General features: G+C 44.7%; 2 protein-coding genes across 8 annotated transcripts in view; one reads left to right on the top strand and one right to left on the bottom strand.

Annotated features, from left to right (window-relative positions):
- Positions 1-6400: 6400 nt before the first annotated feature.
- On the bottom strand, positions 6401-13561 carry GTF3C4 (general transcription factor IIIC subunit 4). 2 transcript variants are annotated; one of them, XR_011338859.1, is made up of 6 exons: positions 13209-13561; positions 9927-11747; positions 8613-8743; positions 7865-7953; positions 6541-6992; positions 6401-6431 (listed from the first exon to the last, which is right to left on the bottom strand). XR_011338859.1 is itself a non-coding variant. In XM_069873252.1 (5 exons), exons 1-5 carry the CDS (start codon positions 13554-13556, stop codon positions 6928-6930), a joined length of 2454 nt encoding a protein of 817 aa, XP_069729353.1. In that variant the 5' UTR covers positions 13557-13561; the 3' UTR covers positions 6401-6927. The 2 variants fall into 2 exon arrangements, 1 of the variants encoding a protein (XP_069729353.1); XM_069873252.1 differs by having other exon boundaries at positions 6401-6992.
- Positions 13562-13760: 199 nt separating this feature from the next.
- The window catches only part of DDX31 (DEAD-box helicase 31), a 46956-nt gene continuing 38399 nt past the window's right edge, over positions 13761-22317 (top strand). For 5 of the 6 annotated variants that reach the window (XR_011338860.1, XM_069873257.1, XM_069873255.1 and 2 more), the window contains exons 1-12: positions 13761-13921; positions 15596-15849; positions 16039-16114; positions 16286-16329; positions 16783-16853; positions 17242-17306; positions 17812-17856; positions 18512-18553; positions 20275-20339; positions 21112-21231; positions 21603-21709; positions 22080-22315. Coding sequence is in view for 5 of the 6 variants with exons in the window: in XM_069873257.1 (XP_069729358.1) it covers positions 13847-13921; positions 15596-15849; positions 16039-16114; positions 16286-16329; positions 16783-16853; positions 17242-17306; positions 17812-17856; positions 18512-18553; positions 20275-20339; positions 21112-21231; positions 21603-21709; positions 22080-22315 (1200 nt within the window). In the remaining variant the exon portion in view is untranslated. The remainder of the gene's footprint in view (positions 13922-15595; positions 15850-16038; positions 16115-16285; positions 16330-16782; positions 16854-17241; positions 17307-17811; positions 17857-18511; positions 18554-20274; positions 20340-21111; positions 21232-21602; positions 21710-22079; positions 22316-22317) is intronic. The other variant, XM_069873256.1, reaches the window with a different exon arrangement.

Here is a 22317-nt window from a genome sequence, read left to right as displayed (position 1 = left end):
AGCTATTAAATGTGTTTGTGTCTTAATTTACCGGGTGTTCTCCACCAAAACCCTGCCTATCTCACTGTCACACTCTGCTACAAGCAAATGAAAAAGCAAAGAGAAAAACAAAGCTTGCAGCTCTGCAGTGCGCTTTCCCCAAAGGCAACTGCAGTGTTTTGAGGCCAGGGCACAAAGATTTTGACTCCCTTGCAACTCAGGTTGCTTCAAAAGTCCTGAGGAGACACTGCAGACACATGGGCTGTCCCTGTCATCCTGTTGTGTAGCCTGAACCCACGACCGGGCAGAAAGACTCTGAACAGCTGGAAACTGGATATAACAAGCTGCAGGTGCAGGTAGGTTATTTAATTCTGTGCTGCTGAGGGAGGGAGGCAGGCTCTCTACTTGTGGCTGCTCTGGCTGAGCTGTGGCTGGGCAGGTTGGTGACCAGATATTTTTGCTCTGGCTGCAGTAAATATCCAGGTAGGTCTTTTTTTAACTAGAAAATGCTTATGGAAAGCACAGTGCTCTGTTAGCTAGCTCAGACTCTGCCCATGGAAATGCACATCCTTACTGCTTCTAAGGAAGGGGCGTGATTTGCTGCTGTGATTCAGAGGAGCACTGAGTTTGATGCCTCTATTATGTCTCCCTCTGATTCTCCCTTGTGTATGAGTGTGAATTCCCCTTGACCAGGAGACGAGGAGGAGCTTCAGCGTTTTCCTGGAAGCCTCTATATCTGGGAGGATGCAGGAGGCATCTGCCCTCTCCTTTCAAAGAAGACTGGCTTCCAGAAGCCTTTTAGTTTCAGATGACTTCTCTGTTCCTGTAAATAAGTTTGGCTTTGTTGCTGTCTTTGGTGGTGTGTGTCTGGGTCCAAAAGGAGTGTGGTAGGGATGTATGTGCCAAGTTCTCCTCTCACACCTCCAAAGTAAATTCAGGTGGGGAGACCCTGGTTATCCAGATGGCTTTGAGGTTATTGTACTATTTTGGGACTGCTTAAGGTTCAAACTTTCAATATCTCTAGGGGGTTCAGTGAAAATGGACTTCCCAGATTTATGGATATCTTTAAAAATCTCAGAATAAATGTCTTTGAAATCTAAGAAAGCCAAATCCTCTGGCACCAACAGCACAAGCAGAGTCTTCTGTGCCTCTTGCACTGTGAAATTCTAGCTCACAGCACCAGGCTGAGGCAGTAGCTGCTCCCACAGGACAGGGCCCAGCCGCAAACCCTCATGTAAAGCTGGGCAAGGGCATTTGTAGCTCTCCTCTCTGTTACAAATGTCCTGTTTGGTAACCTACTTGGGCGGCTGTTTTTTATGCTATTGCTATGAAGCTGTGCTGTAGCATTCATGCATAATTGGGAGCCCTTCTATTAATAATACATGGGAAGCTCATCTTGCTAATATCACCTTCATCTGAGTGTTCCTACTAAATATTTTGATAGATGAAATGGGTAGAGAGTGTATTTAAATACTGTTTGTACTGCAGCTAGGGTACAAAAGGAACAGTGCATCTTTAATTAGACAGGTACATCTGCTTAATTAATTTAGCTGTAAAGCCCTTTTTCCTCTTCATTCTTTCATCTATATGCGGACGCTATATTAGTTCTGCTCTGCTGGTTCCATAGAAACTGAGAAAAAGAGCTCGTCTCATTGAGATGCGCTTGGCATGTCTGGGTACGGAGTCTCAGGTCAATGGTCAACCCCCAAGGGTTTGCAGCAGGCCTGAAGTGCAGAACGTAAGGGTTAGCAGAACATGCTAATACTCGTGTAGAACTCTCCCTCAGAAACAACTAAAACAATTGACATTCATTTAATTACTGTAAACGAAACAGCCCCTGCATCACTTTGCATAGTAAAGCCTGTTAATACCAAAAAGGTTCAGTGGGTGGAAGGAGGAATTAGGCTTTTATAATTGGAATGCAACACTTGAAAACCAATTTGGTAACTGCGTTTGATTTTATTAGCATCTTATTCTGGCAAAACAAATGTTGAGCAATGAAAAAAAACAAGGTAAAGAGGAGGTGGTAAGAATGCAGCAGGGACCAGACGTTACTTATTGCACAGCTTGCCCAGTTCTGAATGGACATCTTTTATCGTTTTGCTTCCTGAAGATGCTTTGCAGAGAGGGCTGCTTGGAGGTTGTGCTGTACCCTATATATTGTGCTGTTAATTATGTAGTTTAGCAACAAGATGAGTATGTCCACCTGCTCCAAACAGAACCTTCAGTGAACTGTGGTGGAAAGATGCTTCCTGGGTAGGAGAGCAAATCCTCCAGCAGCTTCTCTGCAGGGACCCCCTGTAGCTCTTGAAAGATTTCCCTGGCTGCCTCCTTCGGCTTCTCACCTTGCCTCATAAGCCTTGGGTGCTGATGCCAGCACAAAAACCTTATGTGTAGCTGTTTTACCATCCATTAAGAAGGTGCTGGAGAAGCTGTGGGACTGTAACGAAGGAAGAGCCAGTAAGGCGTTTGTAAAGGTCCTTAAGATTTGGTTTAGAGCGAAGACAGGCTTGGCAGGTACCTGTGATTCGGTGCCGCTTCCCAGAGGTGTGGCTGGAGCTGAGCTGATCCCAGGTAGGAGTGAACTGTGGTTGTGACCCTGTAACTGCCCGTCTGTGTCACAGCTGCCAAAACTGAACCTGAAAGGTGGTTCTTGCTTTGCCACAGGCGCTTCACACAGAAAAATGCTTATTTCCCTCCACAAGTGGGCTCTGCTCCTAGGCTGTTCTCTTTCTGAGAAGAACTGTTTGATTCTATGGAAGAAAAGGTGGCGTCAGGCCACTTTCAGCAAAGAAATTTGATTCTTCAGTGTAATCGTTTTCTGGAGCGTTTGGGAGGTGAGGGAACAGAAGGGTTGAACGTGTATTGGTGAGAAGGGAATGGTTGTGTGGCTGAAAGGCACTATCAGACCCCTGGTCGTCTCCCAGGCTTCACCACCAGTGTGCTGTGACAGTGGCCACAATGAGGATTTTATTATTAACCTTTATTTTTTGTTTAAAGTGTGAAGTCTTAGCTGAAGGACTGAGTGTTTAACTACCCTGTTTCTTGCCAGTTTCAGCTCCTGGCACCCCATGTCTCTCCCAGGAATTCAGTCCTTTGAAATACGCTCTCCAAACCTGTACTTTTATTTATTTAGAATTAAAAAAGGAGCAGGATTACAATGCCACTGCCAGTATACAAAACATTCATCCAGGTTTGCTTCATGTTTATAAAATGTGCCATATACACAGCATCACTATTCACAGGGACATTATCAGACCCTTCCGTGGGCTGAGCCTCAAAGGAAAACTCCAGAAACTAAAATGAAAGCTCAGCTTTGCTTTTTGCTCAGCCTGGTGACCGCCTGGTCCGCCACCTAAAGCAGTCACACCCTGGAACAGAACTGTAGGAGCATGAAAAGATCAACTGGATTAGCAGAGCAATCAAATTAAACTCACCTCTGAATGGTTCCACTGGGATGGCTCTTAGGCTTTCCCTTTTCAGAGCTGGCCTCCAGTTTGGCATTAAATAGGGACGTGGCTGGGCTGGCACGACCCTGTAACTCCTGCTGTAGGTGTTCAGCAGTGTATGAGTCCTCCTGTGATGGTGCTTTGAGCCTGGACATTCATGTTTGGGTTGACTCAGTCACAGCCTAAGACAGCACAAGGAAGTACTCCACTTTCTGCCCTGAAATGCAGTATAGTTAATGCTTCTCACCAGTGCCGAGTACAGAGGAAGAAGAACTTCCCTGGACCTGCTGGCCACACTGTTTCTGATCCAAGCCAAGATGCCATTGGCCTTCTTGGCCACCTGGGCCACTGCTGGCTCACGTTCAGTCGCTGTCAACCAACACCCCCAGGTCCCTCTCCTCCAGGCAGTTTCCAGCCAGACTTCTCCTAGTCGGTAGCTGCTCAGGGTTGTTGTGCCCCAAGTGCAGGACCCGCCATTTGGCCTTGTTAAACCTTATCCCATTGGTCTCAGCCCATGGTCCAGCCTGTTCAGATCCCTTTGGAGCCTCCCGACCCTCCAGCTGATCAACACTTCCACCCAGCTTAGTGTCATCTGCAAATTTGCTAAGGGTGCACTTGATGCCTTCATCCAGGTCGCTGATAAAGACCATTCTGTTCGTGGCAAAATAGCTCACGGATCTGGCAGGAGGTGCTCGTACCTTCCTTTCCCACTTGCCTTCCCTGAGTGGGATGAAAGGACGGGTTTTGAGGTTGTTACAGTGCTCCAGCAGGAATGGCACTAGCCTCCACACTGATAGAACTGCAAGTTGAGTCCAGGACAGATAAGAGGTTTCCTGAAGGAAGTGTCAACTGGTAGCTGTGCAGAAAAACCCAGTGAGATCAGCATCAGAGGTTAAATATTAGTGGTCTGAGGTGTGCTATGCTGTTCCAGCCTACGCTAGTTAAAAATACACCTGGGGACCAGTGATGGTTTAAAATAATTTAATCACAGTACCTCTTTACCTGCTGTGGATGGGTCAGGGTGAGGAGTGAAAGCTTTGGGCTAACGGATCTCCACTGGCATGCAAAGCTGACATCATCGGCTTTAAAATTCCATTCTCCCAGCGCTCATAAATCTGGTTAAATAAATTGGCAATGGTTTACTGAGTACCTACTGCCTTGAAAGACAAGGAAAATAAATATTAACACTGCAATGTTAATGCCAGGCACACTGGAGCTTCTACATGTCTAAAGCATGAAAACTTAATCCAGGGAAATTCCTGAGAACTGTTAGAAGTAATCACCAGGAATTAATCTAATGATTCCGCGTTGAACCTCTTGGTCAGCCAGACTGAAACATTGCAGCAGATCACGATATTATTCTGCTTCCTAAGCCATTATCAAAGAAATGTTGTCTTTTTCTAAAAGCACTTATGCGTGGTTCTGGAGGACTGCCTGGACAAGGACTTGCAGATCCACTTAAAATGTTTTCTCCACCACTATGAATAAACCTCCCATTTGGCTCATATTGGAAACTGATGTTCTGTTACCCAAACCCCATCAGCACTGGGAAGGGGATACAATTCTACCCCAGGTACAGCACCTGGCCTCAACCTACATGCAAGCTGGGTATCAAGCTTATTCTTTGTCTTACTAAATGCTATCACAATCTGCATTTTCTTTCTTTGCAGACACGCTGAAGCAATTTCAAATTTCAATGCACAGCAATAAAAAACTAGACATTTTTTTTAATACAATTACGGTAGCACTTCCAAGGATATTTACAAACAGGGCTAATAATTTTACAGATGAATGTGCTTCTGCTGTTCTAGTCTACTGTAGCAATACTATTTTCAGTCGCAGCACTACCGTTCTTGATGCATGAAACACTTAATAGTTAGGACAGTCCACTTGTCTTCATGTTAGCTGAAAAAAAATACTCCTAAAGGTGAAAGGACATTAAGGAAATATGCATAGTCAGTGAATCAAGGACATATAAGCACCAATCCACACATGCATTGCTGGAGACTGATACTGTCAGGACAATCCCTTGATTTCACAAATAGCTATAGAGGATTTCGCACACAACGAGGAGTGTTATGAGTCACAAACAAGGCAACATATCCCAGTGTGCAGATGGGTGCTCGGAAGAAAGTAAATACAATAACTTTGGATTATTTGACAGCATAGATTTAAATTAACAAGACAAACTGTACCTAAGAACCACACACATTTTGGAGGTATCATTCCTCTAACACTGCATAGGAAGTTGAAAAGGTTTCTCCTGCTCCCCGTGGGAACCAGATGCCAAAGAGGGAAAGGTTTTCTTCCAACAGGAGTTAGGAGGCAGAATAAATTTCTCGGCTCAGCCATGCTACATCATTGACATATTTATGAATCTCTTGATGAAAGTCAGGTTTATACAAGAACAGATTTACCAGACTCCCTAACAGCTTGTGGAAACTTCACTTCCAACATCTCAGCCACGGTGGTGTTTAGGTTTGGAGCAGGCTTGGGGTTTTACTGCATGATTATGAAAAGAGAAACTGTCAGCTGGGAGTGATTGCTGTGTGTCAAACATCTGTAAAACTCGTTTCTGTGTGAGAGAGACTCTCAGTTCAATTAAAAATAAGGTAAACTGGTAATGTTTTTGGGAACCAAGTTACACTGGAAAAGGTGATTCCTGTTGGTAGAGTTAAGAGAAACAAAAAGCACAAATATTGGCAAAAGCAAGGAAGTGGTTAGAACTTAGTTCAGAAAAAGAAAGTGGGGCAAGAGACTTAAGAGCATTGGAGATTTTTATATATATATATATATTAGCGTTTAATCTAATTGCTATTAGTTTAATAATTATTACACTTAAAAGTTATTCTTACTGATTCATATTTGACCCAGGCAGCCAATATTACCTTTCTGACTGCAATACTGTTATAACAGTTAAGAGGCAGTTATTCTTCTAGATTTTAAGTGAAACTAATACAATGGCCAATTTCTCATATGGCTGTAACTGGCATACGCTTCACTCTGCAAGAAATTAGAACCACGAATTATTTGATAGTTTAATATTCTGAGGCAAGTGCCAGTGCTTGTTAAAAAGCAAACAGCACTGCAAGCTGAAGCCTTTTCTACGCACCAAGACCACTCAAGAGGCAGCTCCGCTGTTCCTGTCCTAGCTCTTAGGAATGGCAGTTGTTGGGCAGAAAGGACAGTTCACACCGCGCGCTTAAGACTTCAGTTCCTTCTCGGTAAAAGGAAGCATGTCCAGCTGCTGATGCTTCAACAGGGTGCGTTTCCAAACCGCTCCATAAACCTCCTCTTCCAGATGTCCTCTTGTTTCTGGAGCGTGGGACAGGCTCTGGACTTAAGGAGTTTCTAAAACCTCTGATGTTCTATTTACAGGGTTGTGGACAATGTCTTCCCCCCTCCAGTAAACTCTGCATGCCCGTGCTCGATCCCCCTTCCAGACCAAAGGGAGCTTATGTAGTACAGAAAATACTTTCCATCTTTACACAGCTCTTCTCTAGAACACAGGAGAATCACAGAATGTGCAAGGTCCTTGCAATAACCTCTTGATCCATTCAGGATCTGCAAATAAGAAAACAAGTTATTTAAAACTGGAGACAGAGATGAAGACAAGAATGATGCCAGAGATGGACAAACTAGTAATCCTGGAACAGATTGTACCTATCCACCATGCAGGACTAACTGAGTTCTGAAGGAATCCAACTCCATTTTTATATTGAAATTACAGGTAGTACCAGTTTAAATCTCACTTCAGTAGGAAACTAAAATGAAGGTGAAACAGTCCATGCTACACCATTACATACTCATCTGAATAGCTACATAAGTTAGAAGCCTAAAGAATCACCGTGCCACAAATGGGAGGTGGTTGAGTCACCATCCCTGGAGGTGTTTAAAAGATGGGTGGATGAGGTGCTCAGGGACATGGTTTAGTGGCTGATAGGAATGGTTGGACTTGATGATCCTGGAGGTCTTTTCCAACCTAACGATTCTGTGCAACACAGTATTCCTATTTTCTTGACTGAAATTAGATCCTTCACACAATGCAAGCCTGCAGGAGCAGGCTGGGGAGCTAAGCCAGCCAGCTGCCAACTATTTCTTAGCCTGGGCATGATCAATACAGCTTGCACTGAAACAGAAACCTTTATCACTTGTAGGCCTGCATACTAATACATCCAACTTGAACAGAAAATAACTGTTGTACTGGTCCAGCACAGATTGTGTTTTCTCATTAAAATGAAGCATTTACAAATTAATTTCTGCAGTCACTCTTTTGTAATTAACTTGTGCCACTAATGTATGGACAACAGGACACCATGAAAGGCAGCATATTTAACTACCTAAAAGAGAAAAGTCAGTGGAACTAATTCTATTCATTTTGCAGATGAAACTTAGGAATATGTAATCTTGCTCCTTTTGCCACAGGAATGGTTTACCTTCCGGGGTTGGATGCCGTGCGATGCTGTCGTGAAGCAAACACCTCCTGTATACCAAACTCTGACAGGACTGGTAGGTTAGAAAGCACCTGTGAAAGGACAAGTTGTTTTACCAAAAGGCTTGGGGTGTTGTTTGTGACCTGCTCCTGCACCCTGAGCTGAGGTTACTGCACAGGGGATGAACCCAACTGTCTTTAAGGCAATGACTATTTAACACAACACAGGATCTTTTAGGCAAAGGTTTTTGCTTTAAGTGACATACTGACTTCCCAAGTCTCCAGGGACAATTGCCATATACCTAATAAGTCAGCATCAGAACGCTTCCTTTTCCAGATGTTCCAGAACTTGTTTGACTTCTCAGTGTAGTTTTTTCCAATAATTCTTTGTTAAATTACTTTGTTTTCAAACGCTGAAGCAGCCTGAACAAACCCTCCTTCATGCTCCAAAGGATGACTTGTGCTTAATTTCCTCCTGCTTGCTCCCTCCCTCCCTCCTCCTTCTTGAAGGAAAAAAGACCGTCAAACGTGTTTTATTGTGAAAACAGCATACTAGTAAGATAAACAAATCCACAATGCCCTCTCTCTCAGGGAAGAGACCAGATAACAGCCTGCAAAAAGTGCCCTGAACTGCAGGATGGAGAACATGCTTTGTGAATGTTTGCACCAACACCAGAAAGTGTATTAGGTTAGCTATTTAAATATGTTTAAATCATCAAGGGAATGGCAACGATTCTTTAAGAACAGATTACCTGAGCCAAATATGTCCATTAGAGCAGACTGCCTGTCTGCGATCAGTGAACGGCAGGATCTCTTTACACAAGCTGCAGTGCTCTGGAAAAGTCTGTTTGTTCATTTTCTTTAAGATATGCCCAATCAGCACCTGGGGATACAGAGAGTCAGCATTGGTCACAGCGGGACAGCTGCCTACAGAAAGGTGAGAATGTCTCTGGGGGTGCTGTTATTTCAGAATATGATAAAGGAGGCAAAGTTCTAGCTAATTCATTGCATTCAAAAAACCAAAATTTAAGCATAAGGAATATCATACATTGATATGTATTAATTTATTTTCATTTTATTGTCATCTCCTAAAGATTTCTGCCCTGTAGGAAAGGGATACAAAACTTAAGAGCAAATTTAAGCCACTTCAAATTTAAAAAGCACTGCGGAAATTGGCCTCGGACCACTTCAGCAAATGCCACTGACCGTTACAGCAACGCTTTTATGTTCTCAAGCCTATCACAAGGGATAACAATTTCTGAACAATCCTGTTCAGAAATTATCTGGATGTGTGTCTTCAGCAGCTGTCTCGGAGTATACATGATGTTTATAGCAGAATACTTATGCAATCAGATTTGTCTGACATTTCAATAGACATAAACCACATCCCAAGGACCTTTAAAATGCGACAGCAAACTGAATGGATAAAACAGAATTTGGAAATCAGCTTTTTATCACTATAAAAAGAAGACTTGTTTACAAGACAAGAAAATCACCTTCTCAAACCTTCCATTCATAGTAACTGGATGCTAGAAAACCCCAGTTCTGCCAGAAGGCTTCCCTGGTGAACTCCTGAAGGCCACGCTGTGGACCTGGCTTGCTTCAACATCCAGCAGAGAACCCCAGGCTACACCAGTAATGGAAACGTGCTACCTTTCTTTCATCTTCTGGATGCAATAATGTATTGGAGTACAAGTGATTTAAGGACTTGGGTACTGAAAAGAACTGTTCCCTGCTGCAGAGATACCGCACCTCTTAAGTTAAAACTGCAGGTTTAGCTGACCAGAGGAAATACCTCCTCAGTTTATTTTTGTAGAGATGTTACATCAAATAAGCTTAGCCATGAAATGAAACATCCTTCTCCATCAGTACTTGTTCTAAACCCACTGTCAATAGCAAAATAACCCTAGTCTCTCCCTTGTTTTGCAAAAACTCAGCATTCTTAGGATGACATGATTACAGTTCTCTTCCCCACCCCTAAAACTGTGTTTTCATTTAAGGATACAGAGCAGGGAGAAAGCAGTCACTTGTAACACTGAATACCCAGAGCACAGAGGTGCACTTACTCGTGCTGTTCTGTCATCATAGCCATCATCGGACATTAAGAAGTCACAGACTCCTCTGGTGGGAATACTGGTGTTTTCTGTAATCCATGTGTGTAGATAAACTTCTCCCAACACCCGTTTCATGTGTTCTCGTGTCAAGTGCATTTCTACTGCCTCAATTTGTGCCTGTATTTCAAGAAGCTTTTCTTCCATTGGCTCACGGCCTCCTACATCACTTGACTGAGGAAGAGAATCATCTGCAGTGTCATCTATGTCCGTACCTTTGCCCGTGTCACACAGGCCTTGCTTGCTGGCTTGTTTAGAAGTTCCTTCCTCCTGATCATCTTCGGTGCTGCCCATCCCAGGGGAATCAGATATCAAGATTTTTGCATCCTCGTGTGAAGGTCTCCACATGACCTCCGAGGGAGCTTTCTGCATTGACTGGTACAAAATCCGCAGGAGAAATAGCTTAAACCTCCAGAAGTAAGTAGAACCACAGCTCTCAATCTTTTTATCCAGTGCTTCCTGTAAGAATTGAGGAATATGCTTATCCTTCAAAATTTTCCAGCGCACAAGATCTGTCAAGTCCACCTGCCGGAAAAGGTTCTGAACAGAAGATTCCAAGAGCTGCGCAGCTGCCTCCTCAAAAGTCTTAAGGGTTACAAACTGAACTTGGTAGTTTTTGTTAACTGGGTGAAGCCCGTTAGTCATGCCCTCTGTCGTGATAACTGCTAAGTAAGCACCACAGGGGCTAACAGCTATTCCGTGAGTCCTGACAGAGCCAAACACTTCCGAGAGCTTAATCACCTGGTGCTCAAACTTTAAAGCAATGTCTGTGAATATAGGGATCAGCTGCCTTACCTTTCCATCACGGGAGCACGTGTACACTGTGCCGTTTTGTTTGTCCGCAGTCATGGAGACGATTGGCAAAGAATGAAGCCCTGTCACGTGGGAATTATGGACATTCAGACCCGCTTTGGATATCAACAGGAGACACCAGAACACATAAGGTCCTCTTGCAGCCACCACTAAGCTACAACTACATTTCTGGTAGGGGTGGTACAGGGGGATACATTTGATACTCTGCACAGGTAACTGGTCCATTTCTTGCCACAGGACTACAGGCTGTCGCAGCGTAAAGTAGCCTTTGACTGCTTTTAGATTGACAGGAAGGATCTTAACTGGTCCAAAAGCACTGCCTACAATAAGTCCACTCATCTTTCTGTTGTTATGTTCGTATTCCCACCAAGACAAGACACTTGGGGAATTTATTCCAGATTCTATGGTATTGCAAGAAGTAATTGATTCCTTACCCAGAAATGGAAGCTGAAACTGCCAAACGGCAATGTTACCGTTTTCAAAGAGCACGGCTAAGAGCACGCTGCCGACATCCCAGCACTCGTTGTTGTGTTTCACCTGCTGAGTGGTGCAGATGCCCGACCACTCCATGCGCACAGGAGTCTGCATGCTGTGCCGTCGCTGAAATTCAGCAAAGTCTCCCAGCTCTCCACAGGGAGTGTCAGCCTTGCAGAGCTTGTAACTGGCTTCGTACAAGCGCTCCCCATAGATTTCAGTCAGGTCCACCAGCTGCACCCACTGCAGTCTGTTGAGGTTTGCGTGGATGGTCAATCGATTGTCCATGGTTAAAGCTGCGAGCAGGCATCTTCCATTCGCATCGCAGCCCAGCGGGGACCAGCTGGAATACTTGAATCCTCGCATAGGCAGCAATGACTTCCCCTCAGGGTTGAATACTCGATCGAGCATAAAAGTCTGGCTAACCGTTGGATCCACTGAATTTGCGAACTTCTCCTTACATTCTGCTACCTCCTTTTTTGGACCAACCTAGAAGGTGAGAAAAAAGGACTTTTTAAAATAACTGCAGAACTTTTTATAAGGAAGACTTCCCTGGAATCAATTCCCACTGGAAACAGAGCGTCCCCTATCATAACATATACCACACTGTTCCAATGGTTAATTACCACCACTCTTAAAGACTTCAGCTTCATTGTTGGCCTGAATTTGTATAATTTTGACTCAGCTACCGAGTCTTTGCCTGTTTTCATGCTTCTGTTCTCAGGAGTATACGCGGTCTGACACATAAACCCAAGACTAACCCCACTGCTTGGGAACTGACAGAGGGAGGGGAGAGACAGAGACAGTTATAGAATGTGCTCTGACCTGTCAGTGAGCCAAGACTCAGCTTGATTGCTTCCCTCAGGATGAGCGGACACAGGTTCAAATAGAACCGTTTTCTTACCCTTGGTCAGAAAACATCGGTGAAGAGTGAACAAGTTCACATCAAGACACTGTACCAGCCCACAACGATTCAGCTGTGAAGCAGTTTTTAACTCGTAACACTGCAGTGCTTGAGCACCCACCCTGTTCACCACACCTGGCTCCCTCTTCCCAGAGACCCAGTCCATGCTCAAAGGGACCCTTTTTTGTTGAAGATGTGAAAGCAAAATTACCAGAGATCTTCAACAGCATTTCAGAAAATGATCTGCTCTGAAGCTGGCAGCATTGTGTGCAACCATGTGTCGTCTCAGAAAGGAACTGCTTTGAAGGTGATTGTAGTTGATTTTCTTAATTGTTAAATAAAAAGAACAACAGTCTTTTTTTTATGTTGGACCTCATGCTTAAGGGTACTTGGCATAACATTCAAACTGTACAGCTCTCAACACTTCAACTCAAGTTATTCCATATTCTCAGCACTGTTTTGGAAAAATAAAACCAGGCCCAGAACAGCAGAATTATCATTTAGTGCCACATTCACCCAGGCTTGTCACTCTCTGTGCCAACGGGTGTGAAGTCAGACGCTCCTCCTGAAACCCAGAACGGCACCTGTTGCAAAAACCTTTCAGCCTGGGCAGCAAACTAAGAAATTTTACTGAAATGATGGTTATCAAAGAGCTGAAATCATTCTCAGTAGAACTACCCAGCTTTGCAGTCACAGAATCATTAAGGTTGGGAAAGACATCTAAGCTCATCCAGTCCAAGCCCATCAGCCCAACGCTGCTGTGCTGACTAAACCACGTCTGGAAGTGGCACGTCTATACACCTTTTGCACCCCTCCAGGGATGGAGACTCCACCAGCGCCCCGGGCAGCCTCTTCTAACGCTTCACCACTCTTTCAGTAAGGAAGTATTTCCTAATCTCCAGTCTAAAGCTCCCCAGTCGCCCACTTGGTGTGGTGCCTGAAAGCACCTGAGCATTACTGGGAGAGGGAAGCTTTTTTCCCCTCTCTCCATCGGTGCAGGCAACGCTGCCCCCGCCCTGCAGCAGGGGAGGCGGCCGGTGCCTCACCTTGAGGAGACAAGCGGCGGCGGGCGCAGGGACGGCGGTGCGGTGGATGACCATCTCCTGCCCGCCGCTGTGGACGTCGCTGAGCTGCTCCAGCACGGCGATGCTGCGGGCCGTGCTCACCGACACCCGGTGATCCTCGGACCAGGCCAGCGGCTCCAGCCCGCTCACCCCGTGCTGCAGCCGCACCGCCGGCTCCCGCCGCACCGCCGTCACACGGAACCCGGCGCTGGGGGCCGGCGCCGCCTCCTCACCGAGCGCCTCGAGGCCGAGCGGCTCCTCCTCCCCCGCCGACGGCGACGGGCTCTCCCCGCGCTCCGCCGCCATCTTCCCGCCGCGCGCACCGCGCATGCGCCGCGCCCCCTCCGAGGCCCCCCGCCCGGGGCTGCCCGCGCCACCGCCTGTGCCGCCCTCGATAGCCCCCAGTCTGGGCTGCCCCCGCCGCCGCCGAAGCCGCCGCCGAAGCCCCCGCCGCCGCCCCCGCCGCCGCCCCCGCCGCCGCCGCCGCCGCCAAGCCCCCTGCCGGGGCTGCCCCCGCCGCCGCCTGCGCCGCCGCAGCGCCCGGTGCGGTGCGGGGGCTCCGTGCTGAGAGGCCGCGCCTCACGCCGCCCGCCTGGGCCCGGCCCGGGCCGCCGCGAGCCATGGCGGCGGGCGGGGTGCTGCTGCTCAACCTCAGCTCAGCGCCGCGGGGCCGCGGGCCCGGTGTCCCGGGACGGGTAGGTGAGGCCGGGGCCCGGCCCGAGCAGCGACCGCTCTGACGGGACCAAGAGGGGGTGGGCGGGGGTGGGGGGCGAGGACGTGGCTCTCGCCCTGGTGGGACCGGGGGGAGGCATGGGACGTGGTCGGGGTCAGGGTTAGGGGGCGGGAGGACACGGGACGGGGCTGGGGGACATGGGATGGGGCCAGGGGAGGGACGGGGTGGGTACGGACGGCGTGAGGAAAAGGGAAGGGGAGCATGGGACGGGGTCGGGGAGCAGGAGCGGGGTTATCGGCATCTGAAAAGTTTCTAAACTCGAGCCTGTGGCTTTTTTCCTCCTCGACGCGGGGTTCGGAGTCACTGAGGGGACCTGGAGCAAGCCTATACACCTCGGGATTCCATGGGAATGGAATTCCCTAATCCCTTCAAAACCGGGCTGCTCTGCCCTGACCTCGCTGGCCTTGTGGCGTTGGGCATGTTGAGGCTGAGGGCTGGAGCTGTGGGTGATGATGGGATAGCCCCCTGCATCGCTTAGGAGGGCTGTGAGGTGCTGAAGCCTCCTGGTGTGGTAGGGAGAGCCTGAACTGTGGGAATTCTCCGAGATGTGGGAATGGGAACTTTTGGGAATGCTCTGAGATGTGGGAATGGGAGCTTCAAGAATAGGTGCTTCCCTCTGATAAGTTTGAAGAAAGAAGGACAAGAATGGGTTAAATAAATGGTTTCAATTTTCAAGTCATCGTTGTAATTCTGGGATGTTTCAATTATTATTTTCATTTTTTAAAATTGGTCTTAAAATAGCGTGCAAAAGGATGTGAGAGTTATGTGTTTCCCAGGGTTTACCCAGGATGTAATGAGTACTGTCATCTTCCTGATCAATCACGTTGGTGGTTGGAGATTGTGTTTTGGTTCATTACCAGAAATGTGAAGGAACAAGTGGAAAATGTAATAGAGCTTGAAAGCAATGTGGTTCTTTGGAGAATAAAGGAAATCAGAGTGTGTGGCTAATAGTGGGGGAACAAGAGAAAAAACATTGGGCAAGATAGTGCTGGAATTTAACGTTTTGGAGTTTTGCAGTCATGTTGGGAAAAACAAGTTTATTGGAAAAGGGTTGGAGAATGTTGAAAGGCTTTTGGGACCAAAGGAAGTTAAATGTAATTTTCTTCTTTGCTGTTCTTGGAGGGACGTAGGGAAAGGAAAGGTTTTTCTTAAGGTGATTGGAAGATCAGTAACGTAAACAGATTGCTACAGAAGAAAAAAACTCGTAAATGCTGAAAGTTGGCAGACACCTAAGTTGGGGTGAAGTCGAGGCCATTGCTCCTGCCCACAGAAAGAAGCAAGCCTGCAGGGATGGCTTTAATATAATCAGGAGATTTGCAGAGCTTTTGAGAAAGATCTTTAAAGCATGTTCTTCTCAGTTAATGTAGAAGGTGGCTGAAATCTTGTGGAGATAAGAACTGTATACGACTTCAGATTTCTGTTTGTATTTCAGTAGTGGTCAAAGGTGTTGGGCATGGTGGTGAATCTGTTGAACCGGGAAGTTCTAGCTGCAAAAGTCAAACTTTGTTTCTTTAGTCATGGGGTAGGGAATTAAAATAAGGGATCTCTCTGTGGGCTGATGTTTCTGTTCAACGTGGTATAGTGCAGTTAATTATCAGTCACTGAATATTTGCTCTCTGGTTTGTTAACATTAAAGCAGTCCAGCGGTCTGAAAAGAAAGTTCCAGTCACCACATGGAAACCCACCTTTGAAACGTAAACGTAAGCCATCAATAAACACCTTCAAGAAATGTGCTACTGAAGCTGACATCAAGGAAAAGGGGAGTTCACCTCAAAAATCTTTTCCTAAGAAGCAGCTGACTGACAGCCGAAATGAAAGCCCAAAAAGCAGACCTTTTGTTAAAACGTCCAGCCTGTTTAGAAACAACCCTGATATCCCAGAAATAAACAGGTATTTTAAATAAACAAGAGGGAAAAAACCTCTTTCAGTGCTTTGAAATTCAGTGTCTTGAATTCCTGCCCTTGCTGGGGCAAAGCAGTTGCTTGGTATGTGTAGTTTCATTGCTGTTCACATAGAATATGACTGTACAGTTTTTAACCACACCATGCACTTTGTTTTGATTTGTTTCCCCTAACTCAGAAAAGTGGTGCAGCAGGTGCAAGAAAAGGTTTTCACTACAGATTCCTTTAGCCAGTTGGACCTGCATCCGCATCTGGTGAGTGGACTGTTTGGGAGTCCAGTGTTTTAGCTGACTGGGTATTTCATGATGTCCCAGTGGTGGTAGAATGCTGATTAACTAACAGAAGTGCTTTGAGGAGCTTCTACATCCAGTTGCCCTTGGCCAGTAGTGTAGAGAATAAACATCAGTTCTTTATTATCTTTCTAGGTATCCACAATAAACAATGTTCTGAAGATAAGTAGCATGACCAGGTAACCAAATTCATGTAAAGACTTTACACTTCACTACCCCCTAAAACAAATAATCTATGATGGTTTCATTATATGTAATTGATTTGTGAAGAGCTCTGTATGTGTTAAATTGTCCCATTAGCCATAGAATTTGTTGCTTTCAAAATGTGGGGTGAGAAATAACTTGTAAGTTACACAGCAAGTCACTTGTTAGAGCTGAAGGTGGAACCTTGGGAGTCCTGCCATCTAACTTGGTACTCCAATCATAAACCCATCTTTGTTATCAGTTTATCAAATCCAATGCTTGTCTAGTGTCTTTCCCTATAAGTCATCTCTACGGATGTAGCTACACAGCAGAGATGGATGAGTGGAATTTGGAGTAAGCAATTTTGAACCAGTCACTGGACATTAAAACCTTGGGATTCTATGCTATGTCCCATTCATATTTCCTAACCTGTTTTGTTCATTATGCAGTGTTCAGAAGCAAACAATTCCTGTGCTCCTGCAAGGCAAAGATGCTCTAGTGAGATCTCAGACTGGTTCAGGTCAGTATTTCATTGTCAGTCTCCTTCCCTAGCTTGTATTAATTGGGATCCTAAATACAAATGTAAACCCTCACATTCCTTATGGAAGTGACAGACAGAGGCCGTGCAAACTTCTGTAACAGGGCAATGGTGGGACTGAAAGTTGATGTGCCCCTGCTGGCTGTTGCATGTGGGCTTAGCCAAGGCTCATCCAGATTCAGGAGGCTGGCGGAGCTAAGCAGCACCCGCTCTTACTGTACAAACTTAAGTACTCGACTTCATTAAACTTTTCCATACTCTGACCTAAGTTTACGAATGCTGGGATGAGTAGTACTTTAATCTGATTGAGTGCTGTAATTGCCACTTTTTTAATGATGAAAACTCTTCCAATTTTCTCCCTTTTATAAAGGTAAAACTCTTGCCTACGGGATTCCACTTGTACAGTCTTTGCAAGGAATGACATCCAAAATACAGGTAGGTGCAACAGAATTAAATGTATTTTGCATTTGATATTAAGACAAATAAAAATAAACCCCAGGTCTTGTTCTTATCACTGTCTCCTCTTGATACAAAGGTCAAGCAGTCTCTCTTCTTCTTTATTTGTGCTGTGGCTTTTGTGATTCTCCTGTGCAGCTGAGACACAGATGATACAAGAACCACATTACACATTCCCCATTTCTTCATGCAGTAGGCAAATTGTAAATAGGATAAATTATCAAGTTTGGAGAAGGCAGAATGGAGAAGAGGCAATGTTCTGGACATGGGAGAACTGAAACAAAGGTTACTGCCATGTCTTTAGGAGTAATAAGTTCCTAGTCTTTGAAAAATATGACAGGGGGAAATACCCCAAACTGTTGTGCACAAACTTGTACTAAAACACTTCAGAATTCACCTTGGCAGCTGATAACAACCAGATGTGGAAGTGCTCTGTGTATTAGTACTACCTTCTTAGTGGACCTCTTGTCTTCTTTGTTTACAGCGCAGCGATGGGCCTTATGCACTCATATTGGTCCCAACAAGAGAGGTAGGTGACCTTCTCTTCCTTCTGGTTCTGTTTGAATCCAGGTGTTCAAACAGAATGATTTTTAGCATGTAGATGAGAATCCTCCAGGGAACTGCCTCAGGAAACCTTATCTATCCTTTAGCTCGGATCTTGCCCTCACAGAAATGTTTACTCTCTGGATGTGCGCTGTCTTTTTCTGTACAGTGTCGTACCAAAGGAAGAAAGAAGGAATTTCTAAGGTTTCCTTATGCAGTGGCAAATAATTGTGAAGGCTGGAGAAACTCACTAGCTCAGTGCCTGGGGGGAGAGGCTTGCCTAGTTCACACAGGGGTAGTGAGTAAAACTGTACTCTTACTCTTCTAGAGGAGCAAAGTCTGCAGCTTCAGCATTTTTTCTCCCTGGGGCATTCACCATTCACAGAAGTCTGTATTGCCCCAAGAGCTGGGTTGTGGAGCTGAACCAGTACTGAGTGTTTTGAACAGGTCCAGATATGAGAAGGATTATGCAAGAGAATAAAATAATACACAGCTTATAAACCAAAAATCGAGGATGTATTTAGAATTCTGGTAACATACGTAGCTAGATGATCTTGCATTTTGAGTTGAAGGAACTTGAAGTCCATTTTTGTGGTCCAGGGACTTTTTCAGAGCTCACTTTCTTTCGTTGATTTCCCCAGCTTGCGCTCCAGAGTTTTGATACAATGCAGAAACTACTTAAGGTAAGAATTCAGTGCTCTGTGTTCTTGTTCCTTGAGCCTCCTGCTGCAAGGTGCTGAACAACTTCAGTTTGTGTGAATTCAGCTGGATGTTTAAAGAAATGCAGCATCTGATAAGAAGTGTGGTCCTTAAAGATAAATCTGTATGTCTTTTAAGTGTGATTTCCCTGTGGTATGTTTTAAACTGTTAAATGAACAAGTGAGTGATTCATTATGGCACCTTAGTTGCCCATGTTTTCATAAACAAGCATAGCTAATTTTCACAACAGTTTGTTTTCAGAAGTACCTGACATTGTTTGGGTCTGTGTTATGAATAGAAACACTCACAATGACAAGTACTGTCTTACTGAAACTAATACTAGACAGGTGGGTTTCAGGTGGCAGAAGGACTGGGTGAACTGCTCTGCCAATTGAATGGCTGGAGAAATTAGAAGGCTTTCAGAATCATTAAATGATAGTGCTTTCCTTTTAATTGAGGCAGAGTAACTTACCTTGGGGCTGTAAGCTATCTAAATCATTTATCTGATCCATAGTCCCACTCACTCTTCTGTTTTTCCCTTTGAAATAATAAGGCACTTTCTTAGTCTTTTTAGTGCTGGAATTGCCAAGTAAAATTTTGGTGTATCATGCTAAGGTTTAAAGTACTTCAGTCTTCTTCTATAGTAGTTAGAAGTGGTTAATGAGTGGATTTTTCATGTCCTTTAAAGGACAAAGTCTGGATTGACCTCCCCTTCAATATTTCTTTGTTATATATAATGTGCAGTTGCATCAAGTCCAGTGTAAACTATCACAGTGACCCAAAGCAGAAGGTTTAGATCATGGTTGGACTGGGCCTTGGAAGGGATGGATGATGGGAGGCTGCAATGTAATTGTGTCGTTTCTGAGAGAGGAAAAGACTGTTTGGGCTGCTCTTGATCCAGTTACTCTAATGCCAACTGCTGAGTTTATGTTGTATGGATCTTGCTTAGAAATCTTCCTTTTTTGAACTTTAACAAGTAACGGTTTTTGTAGAAACTATTTTGTTGGAGCATTTCTGGCAACAAGTGACCCGTGCAAACTTAAGGCTGTTTATCAGTCGTGATGCTTGCAGCACTTACCAGCTGTGCTCTGCTTTTGTTCTGCCTTTCCTCTGGAGTGAGGCGATGGCAGTAGTGTGCTTTGATTATCTCCCCCATAAATACTGGGCAATATTGGATTCAATGAAGGGTTGGACCTCATTAAAGTAAGTGGCAAAATCTCCTGCCAGTATTGATGGGACTGACATTTAATATTCACAAACATGGTGACTGCGTGCGCTTAGGTCTGTGTTTGTATATGTAAACTTTATAGGTCCTGTGTTTTTCTTACATTTTCCTGAGCCACAGGACGCTACTGCTTAGAGGCAAAATGAAGAAATAGCATTGTGGCTTGTCTTTGAACATATAGGCTACATGGTGAGAGGGAAAAGAACTATTATTATATGATTGGAAGCGATGCAAAAATTATTGCATTTCTAGCTTTCTAGAGGATGTGGAAATTGGGTTCTGTGGCTGGAACTCAAGGTGCCATTGATATGTAGCTGTGGGTGAGAGAGTGCATGTAGACTGTGTCTGTTAGATCAAATAAGATGCTCACTGCTGTCAGCTCCAGTCCTTTCTCTTTTTGCCAGGAAACATTGGGTTTGGATTGGGCTCTGTCTGTTCATTAAGAACAATCTATATTGATCTTGGTTTTCCTTTCTGTAGCCGTTTGCCTGGATTGTGCCTGGAGTGCTAATGGGGGGAGAAAAGAGAAAATCGGAAAAAGCCAGGTAGGAAGCCACCTTCTTAAATTGTATCTTGGGTCCTTCTGCTCTACAGACTTTTTATCTGTTACTCTTCCTTAGTCTTGCTTTTCTAACTGGGAGAGAGGATTGTGAGTTGGTAGCAAGCTGTGATCCCCCTGGATCTTACACAGCCACAGTGACTGGGTCAGCAGGAAGTGTTCACTTCCCCCAGTTGGATCCATTTCTAAAATGCTGATGAGCCTTATGAGAAAATGATCTCTTGTGTCAGTACTTTTTTTTCTCCTCTGACAAACACCTGTATTTGCTTACTATTCAGTGCTGTCTACAGTATTTGTTATGGAGGAAATTGCTTTCTGGAGAAGAGATTTCCTGGTGTTAAATTTTTTATTCTTTTTCCCTTTTCAAGAATTGAATTGTAAGCTGGTAATACAAAATGGAATTTTCATTTTGCTGTGTATAAACATACACAAAAAAAAGTTTACTCTTGGCAGTAAAAAAAAAAGTACTCCTTTACAACAGAAAACCTAGCTTTGGTGTTTTAAATTATTTTAATATTATTAATATTTCTTTCCACCCTGTCTTTATCACTGAATTTCTCTCCAGGTGTCAGTGATAATCAAGGATAAAATTTAGCTTTTCAAGAAATTTCAGTTTCAATGAGTGCAGAAGTACTGTCCCTGTTGATTTTACTACAGTCATCGTTTTTCCCGCTGTAGGTTCCAGTTCCTCACTCTGGGTTCCTATTCCAGAGTTACTGGTAACCTCTATGTTTTATTTTCTTTTCCAATTTGCACAGGTTACGTAAAGGAATAAATATCCTCATTTCAACTCCTGGTCGCCTGGTTGATCACATCAGGTCCACAGAATGCATTCATTTCCGTCGCACTCAGTGGCTGATTATTGATGAAGCAGACAGGTAAGCTTCCAAGTGTTTAGGTAGGAAAAATAATGATGAGACCCTTTGCATCAACATTTAATAATTCACTGAATATTTGAAAGAAATAAGAGATCATGCACAGAATTTAAAACCAGTCGTGCTCAGTGGCCTCAGCCAAACGCCAGATGTCTGGGATTAGGAAGAAATGGCCCCTTTGGACAGATTATTGTGCAGTTATTCATTGCTGAGGTTTTTCTCAGTGTCTTCTGACCCTGGCAAGAGTTGAAGATGAAATGTGATGCTAGGTGGGCCAAAGATCTGGCCCACTCTAGCACTTCCTCTATTCCTAACTGGCTCGTTTAGCCTTAAGACTTTGTTCTCATTCCTTCCTACTTCTGCTGGTTTTGTAGGATCCTGGACCTGGGCTTTGAGAAGGATGTGGCTGTGATACTCAATGCTTTAAATGCTGAGAGAGAGACACGTCAGAATGTCCTGCTGTCAGCCACCCTCACAGAAGGTAGGTTATAGACAGAGGATGTCTCCTTTAGCTGAATAATGCACAGGCAATTGCAAAATAGTTGGCTGAGTCTGACTATATTGCATCCCAATCTGAACACCTTGGAAGAAGTGGAATGATGCTTATTGATTTCTTTGAGTTTATGACACTTCTCCTTTGTTACGGAATTTCTGTCAGTGTATATGCTTACATGGTCCTGACATACGTGTCTCAAATGCCAGAGTAAAGCCACTGTGACCTAGGCTTATTAGTTCCTTGCCTGATTTTCGCTGGAATTGTGTTAGTTGAGGGTTTTATGTGAATATATCATCACCCTCCCCAACAGCACTCCAAACTGCACCTCATGTGTATTTCATTTTCTGTGATTTAGGAGTCACACGGCTGGCTGATATCAGTTTAAATGATCCCATCAGCATCTCCATAGCAGATGAAACCCAGGAGACGCACAAACCAGCATTGCAAACAGACAGACAAGCCAGTAGCTCAACAAGATGCATGGAGCAGGAAAACTTTGCTGTTCCAGAGAAGCTCAAGCAGTATGTCATGATGGTCCCCAGCAAATTGAGGCTTGTCACATTAGCAGCTTTTATCCTTGAGAAATGCAAGGT

The sequence above is a fragment of the Phaenicophaeus curvirostris genome, chromosome 20 (assembly GCF_032191515.1).
Source record: "Phaenicophaeus curvirostris isolate KB17595 chromosome 20, BPBGC_Pcur_1.0, whole genome shotgun sequence".
NCBI classification, from domain to species: Eukaryota; Metazoa; Chordata; class Aves; order Cuculiformes; family Cuculidae; genus Phaenicophaeus; species Phaenicophaeus curvirostris.
The sequence above is the reverse complement of the archived record's forward strand: the minus strand, read 5'-3'. Positions and strand labels throughout refer to the sequence as shown.

Coding starts and splice junctions, on each gene's coding strand:
- GTF3C4 (XM_069873252.1), bottom strand. CDS start 13,556: ATGCGCGGTGCGCGCGGCGGGAAGATGGCGGCGGAGCGCGGGGAGAGC. Junction 11,748..13,208: donor CCGCCGCTTGTCTCCTCAAG/GTGAGGCACCGG, acceptor CTCACCTTCTAG/GTTGGTCCAAAAAAGGAGGT. Junction 7,954..8,612: donor AATGGACATATTTGGCTCAG/GTAATCTGTTCT, acceptor GTCCTTTCACAG/GTGCTTTCTAACCTACCAGT.